This window comes from Giraffa tippelskirchi, chromosome X (assembly GCF_054371585.1).
Source record: "Giraffa tippelskirchi isolate mGirTip1 chromosome X, T2T-mGirTip1v1.2.pri, whole genome shotgun sequence".
Taxonomy (NCBI): Eukaryota; Metazoa; Chordata; class Mammalia; order Artiodactyla; family Giraffidae; genus Giraffa; species Giraffa tippelskirchi.
This window is the reverse complement of record NC_137289.1, coordinates 14180609-14202822: the sequence shown is the minus strand read 5'-3', so window position 1 is coordinate 14202822 and position 22214 is coordinate 14180609. Positions and strand designations below refer to the sequence as shown.

Genomic DNA, 22214 nt, shown 5'->3' with positions numbered 1-22214 from the left:
GCCTTTCCCTCCTCAGGTTTTTTCTCTTGTCCTGTCTCCCCACCTAAACCATCTCACTTCCACTTTCTCTCTGAGGTTGTAAAGTCAGGCTTTGTGTCGCTGCTGCTGCGCAGCGGGGCGGGATTTCCCTGCCACCCCCACCCCCCCTCCCGCCTCTACCCCAAGCCCCTCCCTCTCGCCCCGCCCCCTCGCTTCTTGCAGAGCAGCCTGGGAGTTGTAGTCCCGCCGTGTCCCCGATTCCGCCTAGTACCGCGGGCTGGGAGCTCCCCCACTCGCCCGCTCTGGGTTTGCCCAGAGGGTTGAAGGAGGAAGCGGCTGAGACCTCAGGGCTGAACCGCGGTTCTCGGCTCGGGCTGAAAGTGGAGGCCACTAGCGCTCTTTAGATTCCCCGCGGTAGGAAATGTGAAAAGGATCTGTGAGGCAAAGCCACGAATGCCCGGAACCTTCCCTGGGACGCGAAAAATTGTGCACCAGGAAACGCTCTACCCCCTGGGCTCCTAGTTTAGAATTGGAGTTTGCGAAACTTAAAACATTACATAGGAAAGCCGAAGCTAAAATTGCCAGGGGACTGGCCATCCCAACCCCCACGTCGCTCGGTTTTCACCGCCCTTTACGGCGTGCCCCGAGGCTGCTGGAGCAGAATGTAGATTCCTCTGCAAAAGTAAAGAAGAAATTAGTCGGAGATCAGAGGCATTTCCACGAGCCTCTGCCGCGCCACCGTCTCCTGCCAGCGAAGCGCTGGGGACTGGGCCAGCTGCACCGCAGGCCTCCCCTGGGGTTGAGAAGGGCCTTTACTGCTGGGCACGGGCACTCCTCCTTTCCCCTCTGGGGTTTAGATTCATTGCAACAGACTTTCCTGGGCATTTTCTTTGCACTCGGCTGTGTTAGGGGCTGGATACGGCGGCTTCTGAAAAGACCTCCCCAGCGTGGTGGGGAGGGGTGCCCCCACTGTGGTAAGGGGCTACCCACCTGCAAAAACAGCAAGTTAGAAAGTCCTGGCTGCTAGACGAAAGGTTTCAAGTGCTGAGAGCGCCGGTGCACCTCAAAAGGGGGTCTGGGAAACTTTCTCGAAAGCACTGGAGGTTAAACTGGACCTTGCTATGTGAGAAGGCTTTAGAAGGAACCCCATGGGCAAAGTCCAGGGTGGAGGGAGGGGTCGGCGAGGACGTGCCAGATGATCTAAGAAAAAGAACACACTCTCTTGGCCGACGCCCAGGATGTGTGGGCAGGCATGGCCCAGGAAGAACTCTAAAACCCATTAGGATCTTCAGAAACACGTGAGAAGTCTGCACTTGATTGTGTGAGCCACTATCAATGTGAGCCCGTCCTCATTGCCATAAGTGCAGGGCACATAAGGTAGGTTTCCGAACTGTCCTGGTTGCCTAGAAGTAAAACCGTCCGTTTCCACTTCTTTCCCTATTGTGGTTCCTTGCGTTTACTCACCCTTGAGGCCGCGTCTAATGATTTTTAAGATTTATATTAGATGTCTATTAATCTGATGTTGTTTAGTCCCTCAGTCGCGTCCGACTCTTTTGCGACCCTAGCCCACCAGGCTCCTCTGTCCACGGGATTTCCTGGACAAGAATACTGGAGTGGGTTGCCATTTCCTTCTCCAGGAGACCTTCCCGAACCAGGGATCTAACCTGTGTCTCCTGCATTGGCAGGCTTATTCTTTAACACTGAACCACCCGGGAAGCCCAATCGGATATTAGGATATTTTGTTTTATTGGCAAAATGGATCTAAAATTTTGCTCTCTAATATTTCAAAGATTTATTTTCAAATAGAAAAAGTTTTGCTGACTACTTTTGTTGAGCAGAACGACTAACGTAATTTAATTCACTTATTGTTTGTTGAATACCTACTATGTGGCAGGCACTGTTCTAGATACTGACTGGAATTTGTGGATTGAAGAGGTTATTGTCAATTGTTCTAGGCATAAGGCTAGAATCCTTATCAAGAGACATCGTTATGGGTAAAATAGGTAATAAAAAATGAATTTAGACGTTTGGATATGCAAGTGCTTACTAGTAAATAATAAGTAATATCTTTCCATATGCAATTTGTTAAATAAATTGAAAAAATGTACTTAGCTTATAGATTCAAACAGACCAACGTAAAAAAAAATTAGAGAACTGGATATTGGTTTTCAGTGTTCTCTCACACATCATTGTGTGAGTATTTTCTCACATACCATTGCCATGTTGTCCAACTTAAAAGCAAAGCTTTTAGGATCTCCCAAGATATAGCAATATTGTTGGTCAAATTTTCATCTGTTACTGTAATTCCACCGTCTCTCCCTTGTCTTCCTAGTTTGTTGCATCACAACACCTATATTCATGGGTCCAGACTAATTTGCTTGACTATAAAACTGCAATTCCATATAAATCAAATATGCTCAGCAAAACCTGCAATTTGTGCAAGGTAGTTTCTTTCCATATTCAAATGCAACCTGAATTAGAGTTACTCTCACACACGTTCAGATTACTTTCCTTTGTGAGTTTTTTTTTTTTAAAGACAAGAAGAAATTATTTTTGTTCTTTTCAGTGCCTCTTCACAGCTTCCAAAGAAAACCCAGGTGTTGTAGGAAGCTGTTGTCAATGGCTATGAAAAGCAGACCGTCAGCCAGCATTTTCATTCGGCCAGTTCCATAAACAGAACTGCAAAAACTAACTTCCTGCTGTCTGAACTGTCAGACCCCATGGTATATAACACCAACTCTCATGGTGCCTCAGCTGACTGCAGCCGAAGCCCCAGGCTCCTTGTACGCAGGAGTTCAGAGGAAGCAGTATCCTGTCCTTTTTACCATCTCGACTCAACTAGAGCTAATGTGTACTGTCTCAGAAACGGAAGGGAAACTGTTCTTCCTTGACCATTTCAATTCTGCTACCCTATTTCTGTGCAAGCCCCTCGGTTGCCTCGACCCCTCAGAAATCTCACCATGGCAAGTGGGTAGGCCATCCTGTGGGGACTGGAGGCTGTCCAGGCTTGGGAAGGAGGGAAGCAAACTGCTTCTGGGATGGTTGGTCAACAATTCGGGGATTCAGCAGGAGGGTGAGGAGGAGCAGGAGGAGTCCCCTCCTCCATCTAATACTAAAAAAAAAAAAAAAAGGAAAAAAATTGAAGCTGTTATATGAGCATGCCTATCACTGCCATCAGCAAGTTGAAGAAATTCCGAGGTCTCTGCTGAGTTTTCAAAAGTACCTCATAGGACTACCTTTTGCCCATTTGAAATTTTGTTCTCCCTTACAAAGCCGCCCTTAACGTTTCCTTGAAACCACTTTTACCCCTATCTTTCTAACTCTTGGCCCTCCCCAGTTCATTCCCCACCCTGCAACCATAGAAATCTTTGGAAGGCAAATCAGATCAAATCATTCCCCTGCTTATGACTTTTCAGTAGCTTCTCATTGCTTTCAGGATAAGGCCTAGATCTTGCCTAGACCTCAGCTACAAGGCTCTGAATTCTCTGACCCCTGTTTTCCTTTCTAGCCCCTGGTGAGCCTTCTCTCCCCCTGACACGCCAAGCTCCATCCACTCCACTGGCCGCCTTTTATTCCTTGAGTTCCCAAAGTTCCTTTTCCCCTGAGACCCTTTGCACTTGCAACCATCTCCGCAGGAATGCTTTCATAGCCTTTGCAATTTGTCTTTCAGATCTCAGCTTAAATGTCACTTTGTCAGACGAGATCAGGGTTCCCTGTTGTAGTGCTCCAAATAGCCCATATTAATTACATTGAGGATACTGTACTGACAAATGAGGTTAGTAATCATGGAGAACAGAAGTCCAAGGGGATTGTGGATGATCTAATATTGTGTTGCTTTTAAGAAAGGGGAAGTAGGTATATTCTAGTAATCATGATATCAAAGGCACACACAGTTCTAGAACCGACTGATAAAAGGATAGGGTATATTTTAGTGGAAGGGAAAAGGTAATCACAAGTAGCTACAGTGAATTCACTGGGATATAGTTTGGCCTTCAAGATTCTGAGAAAATTCTTTTGTAGGATGAAGGGAAAGCAGATTGGAAAGGATGGTGTTGTAAGAGGTCTAAATATTTATCTTCCATAATAAGAAGGTAATAAGTATTTATCTAAAAATGGAAAGATCAAGAGCCATCAGTATAAGGACATTATTTAGAAATATGGAAGTAAATGTTAGAGGAAACAGTTAAGATTATTGAAAGTGGTTGCCTTCCTACTACAGATCAGAAGTTAGGGAAGATGGAGTAGGGGTCTGCTCTTTTGCTTTAAAAGTCTTATCAATCTATTGAAGTTTTAAACTATGAATATGTATTACTTTAAAAAATAAAATTAACAAGAAGAGTAAATAGCATTTTGAATGGGCAGAAAGGAAGGAGAGCATTCAAGCCAAGAGAAACAGCAAAGATATGAAGCAGTAAGTAAACCTCTCTAGGGGAGCAGTGAAAGATAATTGAATAACTATCATTTATTGAACCCTTGGCTGTGTGCCAGGCACTGTGTGAAGCACTTTGTACACATTACCTCATTTATTCTCATTAATTCCATAATGTACCCTTACTATCCTCATTTTATAGATAAAAAAACTGAGAGGTTAGGGAACATGTCCAAAGTCAGAGCTTGACAATTGCAGAGCAAAGAGTCAAACAGGTCCATGTGACTCCGCATCCACACATTTTGAAGGCATAATTGACAAGGGTTCATCACTGATATAATTTATGGAACAAACGAGGAAGGTGAATCCAAAATGACTCTAAAGAATTAAGGCTCAGTGAGTGGAAGAATGATGTTTATTCATTTGTTCATTTCAACAAATATTTATTGACTATTGATTACATACAAGCAGTGTGTAGGAGCTATAGTAATGTACCTGAGAGGTGTGATCCCTGCTCATCATCAGTCACACATTGGAAAATCATTCAGAGGGAACATCAGTAGAGAAAATTATGAGTCGTTTTAACTGTGTTGAAGTAACAATAGAATGCTCTAATACAAATGTCTAGTATGCATTAAAAATGTGGGTTTAGAGCTTGGTATAAGATGTTTTAAACCTCAAAAGTTTGCCCGTGGTCATGGGAAGTCAGAAATGAGGAGAGCTATTTCATTTAATGCTTCAGAAATCCTGCATGAGCTTTAAGAATGCAGTTTCAGTAGTGGTTGGGCTGGAAGCCAGATGGCGGGAGTTTATAGATGTAACCCATTCATTTGCAAAGCTCAATGGTAGAAGAAGGAAAAAAAGATTGTATTGAATACAATTGCTAGGAGAACCATCAGGATTAAGCATTTTTTCCCCCCAAACTAAAGGAGACCTAAACATGTTTAAAAACAGAGAGGGGAACAGACTTTGTGGACACAGGGTGGGAAGGAGAGGGTGGGATGAATTGAGTGAGTACTGTTGAAACATACACATTACTATATTTAAAATTAGATAGTTATATGATGCAAGGAGCTCAAATCTGGTGCTATGTGACAACCTAGAGAGGTAGGATGGGGTGGATGGTGGGAAGGAAGCTCCAGAGGGAGGAGGGCTACGAATACCTATGGCTGATTCATGTTGATGTATGGCAGAAACCAAAACAATATTGTAAAGCAATTCACTTCAGTTCAGTCGCTCAGTCGTGTCCAACTCTTTGTGACCCCATGAACTACAACACGCCAGGCATCCCTGTCCATCACCAACTCACGCAGTTTGCTCAGACTCATGTCCATTGAGTTGGTGATGCCATCCAACCATCTCATCCTCTGTTGTTCCCTTCTCCTCCCACCTTCAATCATTCCCAGCATCAAGGTCTTTTCCAATGAGTCAGATCTTTGCATCAGGTGGCCAAAGTATTGGAGTTTCAGCTTCAGCATCAGTCCTTCCAATGAAGATTCAGGACTGATTTCCCTTAGGATGGACTGGTTGGATCTCCTTGCAGTCAAAGGGACTCTCAAGAGTCTTCTCCAACACCACAGTTCAAAAGCATCAATTCTTCGGTGCTCAGCTTTCTTTATGGTCCAACTCTCACATCCATACATGACTACTGGAAAACCCATAGCTTTGATTAGATGGACCTTTGTTGGCAAAGTAGTGTCTCTGCTTTTTAATATGCTGTCTAGGTTGGTCATAACTTTTCTTCCAAGGAGCAAGTGTCTTTTAATTTCATGGCTGCAGTCACCATCTGCAGTGATTTTGGAGCCCCCCAAAATAAAGTCTGTCAATGTTTCCATTGTTTCCCCATCTATTTGCCATGAAGTGATGGGACCAGATGCCATGATCTTAGTTTTCTGAATGTTGAGTTTTAAGCCAACTTTTCCCCTCTCCTCTTTCACTTTCATCAAGAGGCTCTTTAGTTCTTGTTTGCTTTCTGCCATAAGGGTGGTGTCATCTTCATATCTGAGGTTAATGATATTCCTCCTGGCAATCTTGATTCCAGCTTGTGCTTCATCCAGCCCAGGGTTTCTCATGATGTACTCTACATATAAGTTAAATAAGCACGGTGACAATACACAGCCTTGACGTACCAGTCTGTTGTTCCATGTCCAGTTCTAACTGTTGCTTCTTGACCTGCATACAGATTTCTCAGGAGGTAGGTAAGGTGGTCTGGTATGGCCATGTCTTGAAGAATTTTCCATAGTTTGTTGTGATCCACACAGTAAAGGCTTTGGCATAGTCAACGAAGCAGAAGTAGATGTGTTTCTGCAACTCTCTTGCTTTTTCAATGATCCAATGGATGTTGGCAACTTGATCTCTGGTTGCTCTGCCTTTTCTAAATCCAGCTTGAACATCTGAAAGTTCTCAGTTCACGTACTGTTGAGGCCTGGCTTGGAGAATTTTGAGTATTACTTTACTAGCATGTGAGATGAGTGTAATTGTGCAGTAGTTTGAGCAATCTTTGGCATTGCCTTTCTTTGGGATTGCAATGAAAACTGACCTTTTCCAGTCCTGTGGCCACTGCTGAGTTTTCCAAATTTGCTGGCATATCGAGTGCAGCACTTTCACAGCATCATCTTTTAGGATTTGAAAAAGCTCAACTGGAATTGCATCACCTCCACTAGCTTTGTTCGTAATGATGCTTCCTAAATCCCACTTGGCTTTGCACTTGAGGATGTCTGGCTCTAGGTGAGTGATCATACCATCATTATTATCTGGGTCATGAAGATCTTTTTTGTATAGTTCTTCTGTGTATTCTTGCCCCCTCTTCTTAATATCTTCTGCTTCTTTTAGGTCTGTACCTTTTCTGTCCTTTATTGTGCCCATCTTTGCATGAAAAGTTCTCTTGGTAACCCTAATTTTCTTGAATAGATCTCTAGTCTTTCCCATTCTGTTGTTTTCCTCTCTTTCTTTGCATTGATCACTGAGGAAGGCTTTCTTATCTCTCCTTGCTATTCTTTGGAACTCTGCATTCAAATGGGTATATCTTTCCTTTTCTCCTTTTCCTTTTGCTTCTCTTCTTTTCACAGCTATTTCTAAGGCCTCCTCAGACAACCATTTTCTCTTTTTGCATTTCTTTTTCTTGGGGATGGTCTTGATCACTGCTTCCTGTACAATGTCGTGAACCTCCGCCCATAGTTCTTCAGGCACTCTGTCTATCAGATCTAGTCCCTTGAATCTATTTCTCACTTCCACTGTTTAATCAAAAGGGATTTGACTTAGGTCATACCTGAATGGTCTAGTCGTTTTTCCTAATTTCTTCAGTTTAAGTCTGAATTTGGCAATAAGGATTTCATGATCTGAGCCACAGTCAGCTCCCGGTCTTGTTTTTGCTGACTTTATAGAGCTTCTCCATCTTTGGATGCAAAGAATATAATCAATCTGATTTCAGTATAGACCATCTGGTGATGTCCATGTGTAGAGTCTTCTCTTCTGTTGTTGGAAGAGAGTGTTTGCTATGACCAGTGCATTCTCTTGGCAAAACTCTATTAGCCTTTGCCCTGCTTCATTCTGTACTCCAAGGTCAAATTTGCCTGTTACTCCAGGTATCTCTCGACTTCCTACTTTTGCATTCCAGTCCCCTATAATGAAAAGGACATCTTTTTGGGGTGTTAATTCTAGAAGGTCTTGTAGGTCTTCATAGAACCGTTCAGCTTCTTCAGCATTACTCGCCAGGGCATAGACTTGGATTACTGTGATATTGAATAATTTGCCTTGGAAACGAACAGAGATCATTCCTTTGTTTTTGAGGTTGCACCCAAGTAAAGCAATTATCCTCTGATTAAAAATAAATTTAAATTAATAAAAAATAAAAGCATAGAGGTGAAAGAGTCTGCAGAAAGAGGAGCTAAAGATTTCAGAAAGAAAAGATGATTGAGGAAGCTAGTTATGAAATGGGGTAAAAGAAGATGGACTGGAGAACGGGAAGCTCTCAGGTGTCTCTTCTAAGACAGGGAAGAAGGCTGAGAGGGGAGAGAACCAGTCGAACAGTTTTAGATGAAGAGGATGGAGAGGAGTGAGCAGTCTATCTTGTTTAGTTATTGTGAGAAAAGTCAACTGGGGGACGGAATGGAGCTTCCTAAGGAATCAAATAATAGAATTTGAAACTCAGATCTGAAAGTTAGCAAACTCTTTGGATCCTCAGTGGCCCTATTTCAATCACATTCTGTTGTTTAAAATAACAGCAGATTGTGTCATCCTTCAGTCTTCCTGATCAACTAATTCAAATTTTATCTCACCCAGGCCAACATTCAGGTGCTCAGGCTCAGGCACGATGCCATCAGAATCCATTAGAAATGGCTCTCTTCCCAGCAGTGATAGTGAGGCAAACTTCCCTTAACAATCAAATCCAACCTTAAATTAATTAATATCTCTGTTGGTGTCTGTTTTATTTTAAGTCATATAGTTCTTACTGGCTCACTTTCTAGCATTTGTAATTCCATTTGACCCTCTTCCACCAGGATGTAGTTTGCCCTACTTGAAAAAGGATTTGCCCTTATGGTTTCACTTCTTTCTTGTAGCCACACATAATACACCAACGTTCACCAAACACAGAAAACACAAGGGCTTCTTGAGGACAGGGACCACGCCTTATTTATCTCTATGCCTGTCTTCCGGGAAAGAACATAACACATTGTTGAAGCTAAAGGAATGTTGACAAAGTAATGAGTGATTACGGATGTGCTGTTGTGGAGAGAACCTTAAACTGAGATCCAAGAGGGGTCAATTCTGTTGTTATCTGGAGTTCCTTTGGGACCGATCATGTACAGTCTCTGGACCTCATTCTCCCTGGGGGAAAATGAGAGGATTGGATGGTCTATTGAATTACTTCTGAGTTTTATATGTTGCTTTTAAGTAGATTAAATTTCAGGTTTTCCAAGTAGCAATATTTAGATTGCTATTAGGAACTTGTTCTATGTCCCTGGACAACCCATTGGTCACTGCCTGTGAATTGAAGTAGATCCGTACCTCAGGCTACAGTGGACAACCAGATGTGTTACTCAAAGTTCTGTCCACTGGGAAATTTCCCTTCCCTAGTGTCTCTGCAGGGCATCCAATAGTGGGGTTGTAGCATTGCAGACCTCCACTTTCAGATGGTACCATCTTATCTATGCAAACTTTTGTGTAAACCAGGCTCATATATCTATTTTTGATCTTAAATCATTTGGTCATAGGTAACTTACCATGAGACCACAGGTATGGATTGAGAAGGGGCTGCAATGCGGCAGGAACAGGTGCCAGGGGAGTCTAGGCCACCTGGTCAGGAAACTAGCATGTCTTCAGAGCCTGCTCAGGCTCCATCCCACACGGATACCTTCCATAAGATGAGGGAATACTTCTGAGCACCCCAGACTTTATGGCCAGGGAAATGAGATAACAGTGTTTGTGATGGGCAGCCTGTGTCTTTATTCTCACTTGGCCAGCCATTCAGTCTCCACCAGAAACTATCAGCAAGCCAGGAGATTCTCAAAAGACCTCCCAGCAAAACAGGAGATCAGTTAGTGAGCAAAGCAGACATCCCAACAGGTGTCTACTAGACCTCCCCCTCCCTCTTTTCAGCACTGCCTTATTGCCTTTTCCTAGCTTCTCCTTCAAGAGCCCAGTGTTCTTCCGAAGTCCCCCTTTATGAGTAGAGGAATGAGATCTGATAAATGTCTTCAATTTGAGAATCTGGAGGCTTTAAAAAATGTGGAGATAGTCACAAAGAACTACAGGGAATGAGCAACGCTGAGCCAAAGTAATGAGTCTGATGGTGGGATTGAAATGTCAATAAGGAAACTACCTGGGTGTGTAGGGAGGGTTCACTCACCTCCTGCCCTTCAAATCACACCTTGTGACCACCAACTTCTTTGTTGTGGTACATGGGCTTCCCATTGCCATGGCTTCTCGTTGCAGAGCATGGGCTCTAGGGCGTGGGCTCAGTAGTTGGGGCTTGTGGGCTTAGTTTCCCCACAGCACGTGGGACCTTCCTGGACGAGGGATCAAAACCATGTCCCCTGCATTTGCAGGCGAATTCTTTACCACTGAGTCACCAGGGAAGTCCCATACCTTCTCTTTTACAGTTGTGGGGAAGGCCAAGTTTCCTTTCTGCCCTAATCAGCCTACCTTTCAATATTCAACACCTCCTTCTTCCTCCACCCTCCCTAAGACTCTTACCACACCTGTGATTTATGAGACCCTTCCTAATCAATCCTGGGTAACAGAGAACACCCAACAGTGAAGAAAAGACCAAACCCATCACATAAATACTGTACTTACTTATTTTGTTAGCACTCAGAGTGAAACTTGCTTCCTTCTCTGTGCTGTCTGTGTGTACAGATTGTCCAGAATCACCCAGGCAACCAGATAGAATGGAACTTTAAAGAAACAATCATCTTGTCATACCTCACTATAAATTAATTAGCTCCTCTCCTGCAGACCAGTACTAATACTATCAGAGGTGATGTCTCAACTCCTGCTCAGTTCTAGGCCATAATTAATAATCAGGCTATTTCTCTGTCATTCCATGACAGCTGGGCAATCTCCTATCACAAATGGCTGTTTTATGTTACCACAGGGCAGACAAGTTTCCAGTGACCCTCAGGCTTCCACAGGAAGTTTTAGCCAGATCTAATCACTATGGGTCTCCAGCAGATACACTCTCTTCCCCATCCCAACATTGTTATCACCCAAATGAAATTGTTAATGGAATAGAAAAGTCACAAAAGGGTACAGCTTATGAACGAATTGTTACACTTCAGCAGGAAACAGTTTTTCTTTTTGAATACTTAAGAGATCATTACCTGCCTTATCTCCTTTGGGCTGCCTCCCCCAGTTATGTATCAGTTTACCAGAAAGCTGGTGTTCCCTGAAGCACAGAACTCTTGACCATTGCCTGGATTCACTTCACTTTAGCATCGGTGCTTCCTGGATGGTGTACATATTTGTAATACGTATAAAGTTCCTGATATCATCAATTTTGTATTTAATAAATGGATGTGAGACCACTGCACTTTTTGACATTTGGTATGATATTAGTTGTTAATATTATTTCGTGGGAAAAGTCAGTATCTTCTTTGGTTTAAATCACAGCTGCCTCAGGAATATATGGGAATTTTCCTAATCAGTTTTTGTTCTTGGCCCAGATCATAAACAATATTCACAGTCTCAAGTGTACAGAGAACTTATTTATAGCCTTGACATATTTTTCCATGAACTGTTTAAATACCAACAGAGTCCCAATGTGCCTGGCCAGGAAAATAATTGATTCATGTTCGTGTCTATTGGTGACCTTACATAGAAAGAAATTAAGGATCATTTAAGTATAAAGAGGGGTCAAACAAAACCTTGTGTGCACCAGGACCCAGACACCCCACAAGAGACTGAGCCAGACCTGCCTTTGAGTGTTTGAGTGTCTCCTGTGGAGGCACCGGTCAGCAGTGGCCTGTCATGGGGACAGGGGCTCTGGCTGCAGCAGACCTGGGAGGTGTGGCGTATGGCATCAAACCTCTTGGAGGAGGCCACCATTAGCCCCAGCATAGAGCCACCGAGCAGACAACCCACACACTGGAGAACAATTATATCAAAGAAATTCTCACACTGTTGCAAAAGTTCTAGAGCCACAAAACAGATTCCCCAACCTGGGGATCTGGCAAAGGGACTGAGAACCCCCAAGGAATTTGACTTTGAAGGCCAGTGGGAATTGATTACAGAACTTCCACAGGACTGGGGAAACAGACTCTTGGAGGACACAAACAAAACCTTCTGTTCACCAGGACCCAGGAGAAAGGAGCGGTGACCCCACAAGAGATTGAGCCATACTTGCCTGTGAGTGTCCAGGAGTCTCCAGCAGGGCCTGCTGCGGGGTCAGGGACACTGAATAAAACAGTCCTGGGAGCCATGTGGCATAAGTCCTTTTGAAGGAGGTTGCCACTACTGCCATTACCCTTACCATAGTTTGGCCTCAGGCCAAACCACAGGGAGGGAACACAGCCCCACCCATCAACAGAAAATTGGGTTAAAGATTTACTGAGCATGGCTCCACCCATCAGAACAAGACCCAGATTCCCCATAGCCAGTTCCTCCCATCAAGAAACTTCCACAAGCCTCTTATCTTTATCCATCAGAGGGCAGACAGACTGAAAACCATAATCACAGAAAACTAACCAAATTGATGACACGGACCACAGCTTTGTCTAACTCAATGAAACTATGAGACATGCCATGTAGGGCCACCCAAGAAAGATGGGTCATGGTGGAGAGTTCTGACAAAATGTGGTCTACTGGAGAAGAGAATGGCAAACCACTTCAGTATTCTTGCCTTGAGAACCCCATGAACAGTATGAAAAGGCAAAAATATATGACACTGAAAGATGAACTCACCAGGTCAGTAGGTGTCCAATATGCTACTGGAGAAGAGCAGAGAAATTGTTCCAGAAGGAATGAAGAGATAGGGCCAAAGCAGAAATAATGCCCAGTTCTGAATGTGTCTAGTGGTGAAAGTAAAGTCCAATGCTGTAAAGAACAATATTGCATAGGAACCTGAAATGTTAGGTCCATGAATCAAGGTAAATTGGAAGTGGTCAAACAGGAGATGGCAAGAGTGAACATCGACATTTTAGGAATCAGTGAACTAAAATGGACCGGAATGGGCAAATTTAGTTCAGATGAACATCATATCTACTACTGTGGGCAAGAATCCCTTAGAAGAAATGGAGTAGCCATCATAGTCAACAAAAGAGTCCGAAATGCAATACTTGGGTGCAATCTCAAAAACAAAGGAATGATCTCTGTTTCCAAGACAAACCATTCACTATCACAGTAATCCAAGTCTACGCCGCAACCAGTAATGCCAAAGAAGCTGAAGTTGAACAGTTCTATGAAGACCTACAAGACCTTCTAGAAGTAACACCCCAAAACGATGTTCTTTTCATTATAGGGGACTGGAATGCAAAAGTAGGAAGTCAAGAGATACCTGGAGTAACAGGCAAATTTGGCCTTGGAGTACAGAATAAAGCAGGGCAAAGGCTAATAGAGTTTTGCCAAGAGAATGCCCTGGTCATAGCAAACACACTCTTCTACATCACAAGAGATGACTCTATGTGTGGACATCCCAGATGGTCAATGCCGAAATCAGATTGATTATATTCTTTGCAGCTAAAGATGGAGAAGCTCTATACGGCCAGCACAAACAAGACCAGGAGCTGACTATGGCTCAGATCATGAACTCCTTATTGCCAAATTCAGACTGAAATTGAAGAAAGTAGGGAAAACCACTAGACCATTCAGGTATGACCTAAATCAAATCTCTTACTATTATACAATGGAAGTGAGAAATAGATTCAAGGGATTATATCTGATAGACAGAGTGCCTGAAGAACTATGGATGGAGGTTCATAACATTGTACAGGAGGCTTTGATCAAAACCATCCCCAAGAAAAAGAAATGCAAAAAGAGAAAATGGTTGTCTGAGGAGGCCTTAGAAATAGCTATGAAAAGAAGAGAAGCAAAAGGAAAAGGAGAAAAGGAAAGATATACCCATTTGAATGTAGAGTTCCAAAGAATAGCAAGGAGAGATAAGAAAGCCTTCCTCAGTGATCAATATAAGGAAAGAGAGAAAAACAATAGAATGGGAAAGACTAGAGATCTCTTCAAGAAAATTAGGGTTACCAAGGGAAGTTTTCATTAAAGGATGGTCACAATAAAGGACAGAAATGGTATGGACCTGACAGAAGCAGAAGATATTAAGAAGAGGGGGCAAGAATACACGGAAGAACTGTAGAAAAAAGATCTTCACGACCCAGATAACCACGATGGTGTGTGTTCACTCACCTAGAGCCAGACATCCTGAAGTGCAAAGCCAAGTGGGCTTTAGGAAGCATCATTACGAACAAAGCTAGTGGAGGTGATGCAATTCCAGTTGAGCTTTTTCAAATCCTAAAAGATGATGCTGTGAAAGTGCTGCACTCGATATGCCAGCAAATTTGGAAAACTCAGCAGTGGCCACAGGACTGGAAAAGGTCAGTTTTCATTGCAATCCCAAAGAAAGGCAATGCCAAAGAATGCTTAAACTACTGCACAATTGCACTCATCTCACATGCTAGCAAAGTAATACTCAAAATTCTCCAAGCCATGCCTCAACAGTACGTGAACTGAGAACTTTCAGATGTTCAAGCTGGATTTAGAAAAGGCAGAGGAACCAGAGATCAAGTTGCCAACATCCGTTGGATCATTGAAAAAGCAAGAGAGTTGCAGAAGCACATCTACTTCTGCTTCGTTGACTATGCCAAAGCCTTTACTGTGTGGATCACAACAAACTGTGGAAAATTCTTCAAGACATGGCCATACCAGACCACCTTACCTACCTCCTGAGAAATCTGTATGCAGGTCAAGAAGCAACAGTTAGAACTGGACATGGAACAACGGACTGGTACGTCAAGGCTGTGTATTGTCACCGTGCTTATTTAACTTCTATGAAGAGTACATCATGCGAAATGCTGGGCTGGATGGAGCGCAAACCGGAATTAAAATTGCTGGGAGAAATACCAATAATCTCTGATATGCAAATGACACCACCCTTATGGCAGAAAGCAAAGAACTCAAGAGCCTCTTAATGAAAGTGAAAGAGGAGAGTATAAAAGCTAGCTTAAAACTCAACATTCAGAAAACTAAGATCATGGAATCAGGTCCCATCACTTCATGGCAAATAGATGGGGAAACAGTAGAAACAGTGACAGAGTTTGTTTTCTTGGGCTCCAAAATCACTGCAGATGGTGACTGCAACCATGAAGTTAAAAGACGCTTGCTCATTGGAAGAAAACCTATGACCAACCTAGACAGCATATTAAAAAGCAGAGACATTACTTTTCCGACAAAGGTCCATCTAGTGAAGGCTATGGTTTTTCCAGTGGTCATGTATGGATGTGAGAGTTGGACCATAAAGAAGGCTGAGCACCGAAGAATTGATGCTTTTGAACTGTGGTATTGGAGAAGACTCTTGAGAGTCCCTTTGAGTGCAAGCAGATCAAACCAGTCAATCCTAAAGGAAATCAACCCTGAATATTCATTGGAAGGACTGACGCTGAAGCTGAAGCTCCAATACTTTGGCCACCTGATGTGAAGAACTGACTCATTGGAAAAGACCTTGATGCTGGGAAAGATTGAAGGTGGGAGAAGAAGCGGTCGACTGTGGATGAGATGGGTGGATGGCATCACTGATGCGATGGATTGAGTTTGAAGAGACTCCAGGAGTTGGTGATGGACAGGGAGGCATGGTGTGCTGCAGTCCATGGGTTCGCAAAGAGTTGGACACGACTGAGTGACTGTACTGACTGAAATATAAAGAAGAGATAGGAAAAGCCAAAAGTTTAGCAGACTGCTGTGATGAGAGGTGATCAAACTGTATATATTTTGTGTACCTCATATTTCCATAATGTAGTTCCACAATGATCTTTGCCATCTTTTAGAAGAAGACCTATGCTTATCTCAATTTCTTCCTCAACTGTTGGGATGGCAAATATATGACATATATATTGCCACTCTCACTCCCACTTTCACAGCAGACAGTGCTAGTCCATCTTGGCATCTTTGTCACTGAATTTGGAGTAATTGCATAACCTTTTGCAGTCCAGCTCTGTACACAGCTATGTAAATAGATGACATGGGTCACCTGAGATGAAAGCCGTTTGTCATTCTTTTTCTCTCCTTGAGAGGTCATACTGTTTCTTAGTCAAGGATCAGTGGTGTCAATGAGTAGAAACTCATTCATGCTAGCTTTAGAAGGGGAAATTTATTATAAGACTATGTCAACCAATATTACAGCTATCTGGTCTGTGAAGTACAGTGATTGAATTTGGAATTGGCAAGCAGAAACTGAGGTTGCTTGTTCTTTCTCTCAGTGATCACATAGTGTCTCTGTTCTATGCTTCTATTTTCTTCCTTTTGACTCTCATTTCAGCTTGCTACCTAACTGCCTTCCCAGTCTGACTCTTCCTGTTATATTTTTTTAACTTTTGAAAAACTTATTTATTTGGCTGTGCCAGGTCTTAGTTGCAGCATATGGGATCTAGCTCCCTCACCAGGGATCGAACCTGGGCCCCCTACATCGCCTTTGCGAACCCATTAGCCACTGGACCACCAGGAAAGTCCTTCTTCCTGTTATTTAATTCAAGCATCTATGTAGTTCTCTAGCTAGAGTCTCTGTGTCTTTTACTAAAAATTTTCAAGAGACAAACTCTGACAGCCAATTAATTTGTGTTTCTAGGATATCAGTTGTCTACTTTTGGTTCAATCAGGGTTAAGAGAGAGGACTCTCATTGTGTGAAGAACTGTCCCTCCCAGAGTTATGAACATACCAAGTGAAAGCTGAAAAAGTTGGGTCTTGGTGAGCAAATTGAGTATCTAATAATCTGTTTACTATATTCTCCTTTTGTCTTCCTTGAGTACAGTTGCCAGATGAAATACAGGAGTGGCGTGTACTCAGTCGCTCAGTTGTGTCCAACTCTTACCACCTTATGGACTGTAGCTGGCTAGGCTCCTCTGTCCATGGAATTTTCCATGCAAGAATACTGGAGTGAGTTGCCATTTCCTTATCCAGGGAATCTTCCTGACCCAGAGATTGAACCTGTCTCCTGCATTGGCAGGTGGATTCTTTGCCTCCTGAGTCATCTTGGAAGCAAAATACAGGAGGCTCTATTATAGTTGAATTTCAGATCAACTGTGAATATTCTTTGACATATGTATGCCCCCCAAATTATCCATTGTTTATGAGAAATTCCAATGCGAATGGACATCCTGTGTTTTAGTTGTTAAATTTAGCAACCTTGTCCCTGAGTCCTCTCTTGGACTCACCCCTTGGGCTGATGCAATGAAATGTTTTCTAATAAATCATTAGGTGTTTTCCATAGAGGGTGAGTAAAAATCCAAAAACGGAAATATACTCTTGACTAGCAGAGATTCAGTGTGGCCACATTTAGAATATTGCATGGTTTACTATTATTGGCTCTATTTTTGAAGACTTGGTTTTTCCTTCTAGATTGATTTTAGGACAGATTTTTTGGTGGAGTGGGTGGATTGTCTCTTCCACAGAATAGAAGCTGTTGAGGGGCAGAGTCTGACTCATGGTAATTTGATGTCACTCGGTGGAGTGTTTGGAGCACTATGAGTATATCACCAATGCCCCAATTTCAAAAAATGTCTTTCCTGGAAGAGTTTCTTCAAAAGAAGTTGAATTGGTGTCTCCTCTTTCTTTTGACTATCATTCTACTTTCTTGAGTCGGATTTGTTTAGGGTTTGGGGGACTACCCATTTCTCTTCAATAATCAAATCAAAACCAAAGTACTAATTACAAAGGACCGATTTATTCATGAATTGTTGGCTAAGACCCAATAAGCCAAGACCCAATAACCCAACATACAGTGCTGTTAAGAGGTAGATTGTGGGTGCAGCTTAGACTTGTGACTTAAGAAGGGGGCTTCTGACTTTCCACTCAAATTATAATCCTGAGACCAACCTGCATATTCATGTGCAGAGAGAAAGACAAGAGAGGAGAGGGAAAGAGAGAGAGATGACTAGAGTTTTAAATCAGGATCCAGTCCATTTATCCAATCAGGAAAATGGATGTGAACCCCAGGACTGCATCACATACCAAGGTGGTAAAGAGAGCATTGTTCTTGTTCAATTGCTCAGTCGTGTCCAACTCTTTGCAAACCCTTGGACTGCAGCATGCCAGGCTTCCCTGTCCTTCACCATCTCTTGGAGCTTGCTCAAACTCACTTCCATGGAGTCGGTGATGCCATCCAACCATCTCATCCTCTGTCATCCCCTTCTCCCCTTGCCTTCAATCTTTCCCAGCATCAGAGTCTTTTCCAATGAGTCAGTTCTTCGCATCAGGTGGCCAAAGTATTGGAGCTTCAGCTCCAGCATCAGCCCTTCCAGTGAATACTCACGGTTGATTTCCTTTAGGATTGACTGGTTTGATCTCCTTGCAGTCCAAGGGACTGTCAAGAGTCTTCTCCAACACCACAGTTCAAAAGCATCAGTTCTTTGATGCTCAGCTTTCTTTATAGTCCAACTCTCACATACATACATGACTACTGGATAAACCATAGCTTTGACTAGACAGACCATTGTTGGCATAGCATAAACAAAGAGAGCATAGCAAACACAATCACCTTTCAAGATAGTGACCTTATGCACTCATGATGTGTGGCCTGATGCAGTTTAACTCTGTACAATCAGATTAGTCACTCCTTTTCCTGTGGGGATGGGGTGTGAAAGGACACTTCCTCCCTAACACTACCCTATTATTTTTCCATTATTTGGTCTTAGCTATTTTTAAGGCGACAGGAGACTTCACCAAGTATATTATTCCGAGGGCTGCCATGATAAAGTACTGCAGGCTAGTTGGTGAAACATCAGTTGTTTTCTTTTTCTAATTTTTGGTGGCATCACGTGGGATCTTAGGTCCCCAGCCAGGGATCTAACCTGCATCTGAACCACTGGTCCACCAGGGAAGTCCCTGAGACATCAGAGATTTATTCTCTCACAGTTCCAGAGGCTAGATGTCTGAGATGGGCCATGCCCTCCTCTGAAGGCACCAGGGATGGATCTTTGCCAGCCCTTTCTCCTCAATTCTGATAGTTCCCTAGCCCGGGGTGGCACAGCTCTCATCTTCACTTGGCATTCTCTCTGTTTGCTTGTCTGGGTCCAACTTTGCCCTTTTTATAACAGCACCAGTAATATTGGATCAGGGGCCCACTCTAGTATGATGGGTCCTCATCTGACATCTGCAGTGACCCTGTTTCTAAAGTGTCACGTTCTGGGGGTTAGGAATTTGGGGGAGGGGCACAGTTCAACACCTAACACTAAGGTTTTCCATTACTTGTAATCCACATATACCTTACAGCACCTCCAGAATCTGTTTCTCCACTTATTATGAGTACTTCTTACGAAAGTGTTTCAGTGTGGATGTTTGTGTGGCAGACCTTCTGAGGCCTTATATGCCTGAATAAAACTTGATCTATATTATTTGCACTACAGGAGAAGTGTACAACAAAATATGAGCTTTAGAGAAAGAAACTAAACCACAAAATCTGGCATATATAGAGGACCCATGGGATGTTATGGTCACGAAAAAATATTTTTTCCCTCCAGTCCAACATCTAGTACCTAGTTAATGAATAGGGGAAGGGTTCTTTAGGAGGCTGCCTACAGCATAAAAGTGGTTGAAAGCTCTAGAACACCATAAATCTGTATCAGACTTGCATGATTTCTTGCATATAACTGTAATTAAAAAAGAGAAGTAGCTTAAATTAGGGTTTAGTAGCCAAGACTGGTTTTCTGACAATCCATGAGCCTAGCAATTGGTATACGGCTCCTGAAATAGCTTACCCCACACCATTTTAATTGTTTAAGTGACTTGCAGTATGTTCTTATTTTTTCCTGTAAGTAACCTCAAGAGATCAGTGTAGAAAACTATTTTTCTGCTGGGGCTCGAACTGCCCGGGGAAAGCCGACCTGGGTGGCCCGGGACCTCTGGTGGCGGCAGCTGCAGAAATCTGATGATGCAGATCGCCAAAGCAGTCGTGAGACAATTTCAACAAGAACTGGATGATACCCTAAAAATGCAATCTATGTCGGAGGCTTCACGGGAGGCCATGTCACGTTATCGTGCTACCTTAGAAGATGAGGTACAGGACTGAAAGAAGAAGTTACGTCAACTCACAATCAGATTGATGATATTACAGCAGAGCTGGAAATCTTCAGAATGTCTGCACCTGAATGCAAAACATCAAGTTCTTTGACAGGAATTATTATCTATAAAAATACAAGCAGCATCTCAAGGAAACTTAGAGCAGTTACGAGAGAAGAAAAACGCTTCAATAAGAAGTAAGATGGAACTCAGAATTAAAGACTTGGAATCTGAACTCTCCAAGGTGAAAACATTTCAAGAACATTTCAGGAGAGTTGGAAAAATATAAGCCACTCTACCTAGTAAGAGCTAGAATTTAGAAAGTCATTGGCAAATAACCTAGACAAGACTAATGAGAGGCTGGCAGAGATCAGCAGCAAACTTGTGGTGGAGAAACAGCAGAACAGACCTTGAATCAGCACTCTTACCACGAGGCCAGTCCTGGAGCCCGTTTGTGTTGGAAATATCAATAGTAGTTTAGTGCTCAATAGAAATATTACTCCAAGAACAAATGTAGTGTTTTCTATCTCAATTCCACCCCCTTCAAATAACAGCATGGAGACTTACTTGACCAAGATGCAGTGGGAGTCGCAAAAGAATATAACTAGAGAACTAGAAAAACCTGCTGCTGAATTTGAATCTGGATCCTAAAGAGTGGCTCCTCGAGGATCTACAGATGAGTCAAATCTATATCAGGACCTACTTTTGAAAACATCACAAGAATATGTGCAGATTTTGAAGAAAAAGTATATGATCTGAAAGATAAATAGTAAACGTTTCCCTACTGCACTGTTTTCATGACATTTTAGTTGTTTCCCATTAAACATGATGAGACAATCTTAAAAAAAAAGCCTTTATTTTTGACAATTTCACTTTGTCTTCACTGATTGTTCAGTGAAACTAAGGTTAATAAAAGAGACTTGTTTACACAACAGTGATATAGTCCTTTTTTGAGCAAATATCAAGAGTTGACTACCTTCCTACCTTCATTGTTACTAATTTATAATGTCTTCCATTAGTCCTTTGGTACTTTAGAATTTTGTTTCATTTTGCTGTGGGTACATTTTTATTTATATAAACATGTGGAAATTGAAGGTAAGTAACTCAGTCACATTCTTTTCTTTTAATTGAAGTATACTTGATTTACAAATTTGTATTAGTTTCAGGTGTACAACAAATTCACTGATATATTTAATATATGTTTTCAAATTCTTTTCCATTATTGGTTCTTATAAGATATTGGGTATAATTCCCTGTGCTCTACTGTAACCCTTATAACATCTATTTTGTGTATAGTAGTTTGTATTGGCTAATCCCAAACTCCTAATCCACCCCCCCTTCCTTTCCCCTTTGGTAACCAGAAGTTTGTTTTGTATATCTGTGAATCTGTGTCTGTTTTGTAAATAAGTTCATTTGTATCAGTTTTTAGATTCCCCATATAGATGACATCATATGATATTGTCTTCCTCTTTCTTAGTTCACTTAGTATGATAACCTGTAGGTCCATCCATGTTGCTGCAGATAGCATTATTTCATTCTTTTTTTATGGCAGAGTAATATTCCATCGAATATATATATACCTCTTATTCTTAAGCCAGTCATCTGTTGATGGGCACTTGGATTGTTTCCATATCTTAGCTATTGTAAATAGGTCCACTATGAACATTTGATGTCAGTCACGTTCTATTGTTCTGATTCGCAGCCACACAATTGAACGTTTTTACTTATTTATTTGGCTGTGCCTGGTCTCAGTTGCGGCACGTGGGATCTTCGTTGCATGTGCAGGATCTTTAGTTGCAGCATGTGAACTCTTAGTTGCCATGTGTGGGTCTAGTTCCCCAACCAGGGATCAAACCCAGGGTCCCTGCATTGTGAGTGCAGAGTCTTAGCCACTGGACCACCAGGGGGGTCCCACAATTGGGCCATTGATTTTATCATTTTGCAAACTGGCAGAGAAGGTGTAGATTTGATAGATACAGTCCAGTCAGTCTTTTCAGGACTAATTCCAGCCATTCATTAGCATAAGTCTTTGTTTCTTCCTTTCCTCTTTGTGATTACCTGCCTTTTGGTAAATAAAAAAAAATTTAATTGTAGGATAGTTGATTTGCAATGTGTTAATTACTGCTGTACAGCAAAGTGATTCAGTTTTACATATAT

At 42.3% G+C, this 22214-nt stretch overlaps 1 protein-coding gene and 1 pseudogene across 10 annotated transcripts in view; one reads left to right on the top strand and one right to left on the bottom strand.

Annotated features, from left to right (window-relative positions):
• The window catches only part of ATP11C (ATPase phospholipid transporting 11C (ATP11C blood group)), a 179652-nt gene extending 168951 nt beyond the window's left edge, over positions 1-10701 (bottom strand). For 7 of the 10 annotated variants that reach the window (XR_014075704.1, XM_081565092.1, XM_081565087.1 and 4 more), the window contains exons 1-2: positions 10646-10701; positions 2939-3091 (exon numbers count right to left, since the gene is read on the bottom strand). Coding sequence is in view for 6 of the 10 variants with exons in the window: in XM_081565092.1 (XP_081421218.1) it covers positions 2939-2959 (21 nt within the window). In the remaining 4 variants the exon portion in view is untranslated. Of the gene's footprint in view, positions 1-43; positions 144-2938; positions 3092-10645 lie in introns of those variants that run through there. The other 3 variants (XM_081565086.1, XM_081565095.1, XM_081565084.1) reach the window with 3 other exon arrangements.
• Positions 10702-19929: 9228 nt separating this feature from the next.
• On the top strand, positions 19930-20816 carry LOC145536653 (ankyrin repeat domain-containing protein 26 pseudogene; annotated as a pseudogene).
• Positions 20817-22214: the final 1398 nt, after the last annotated feature.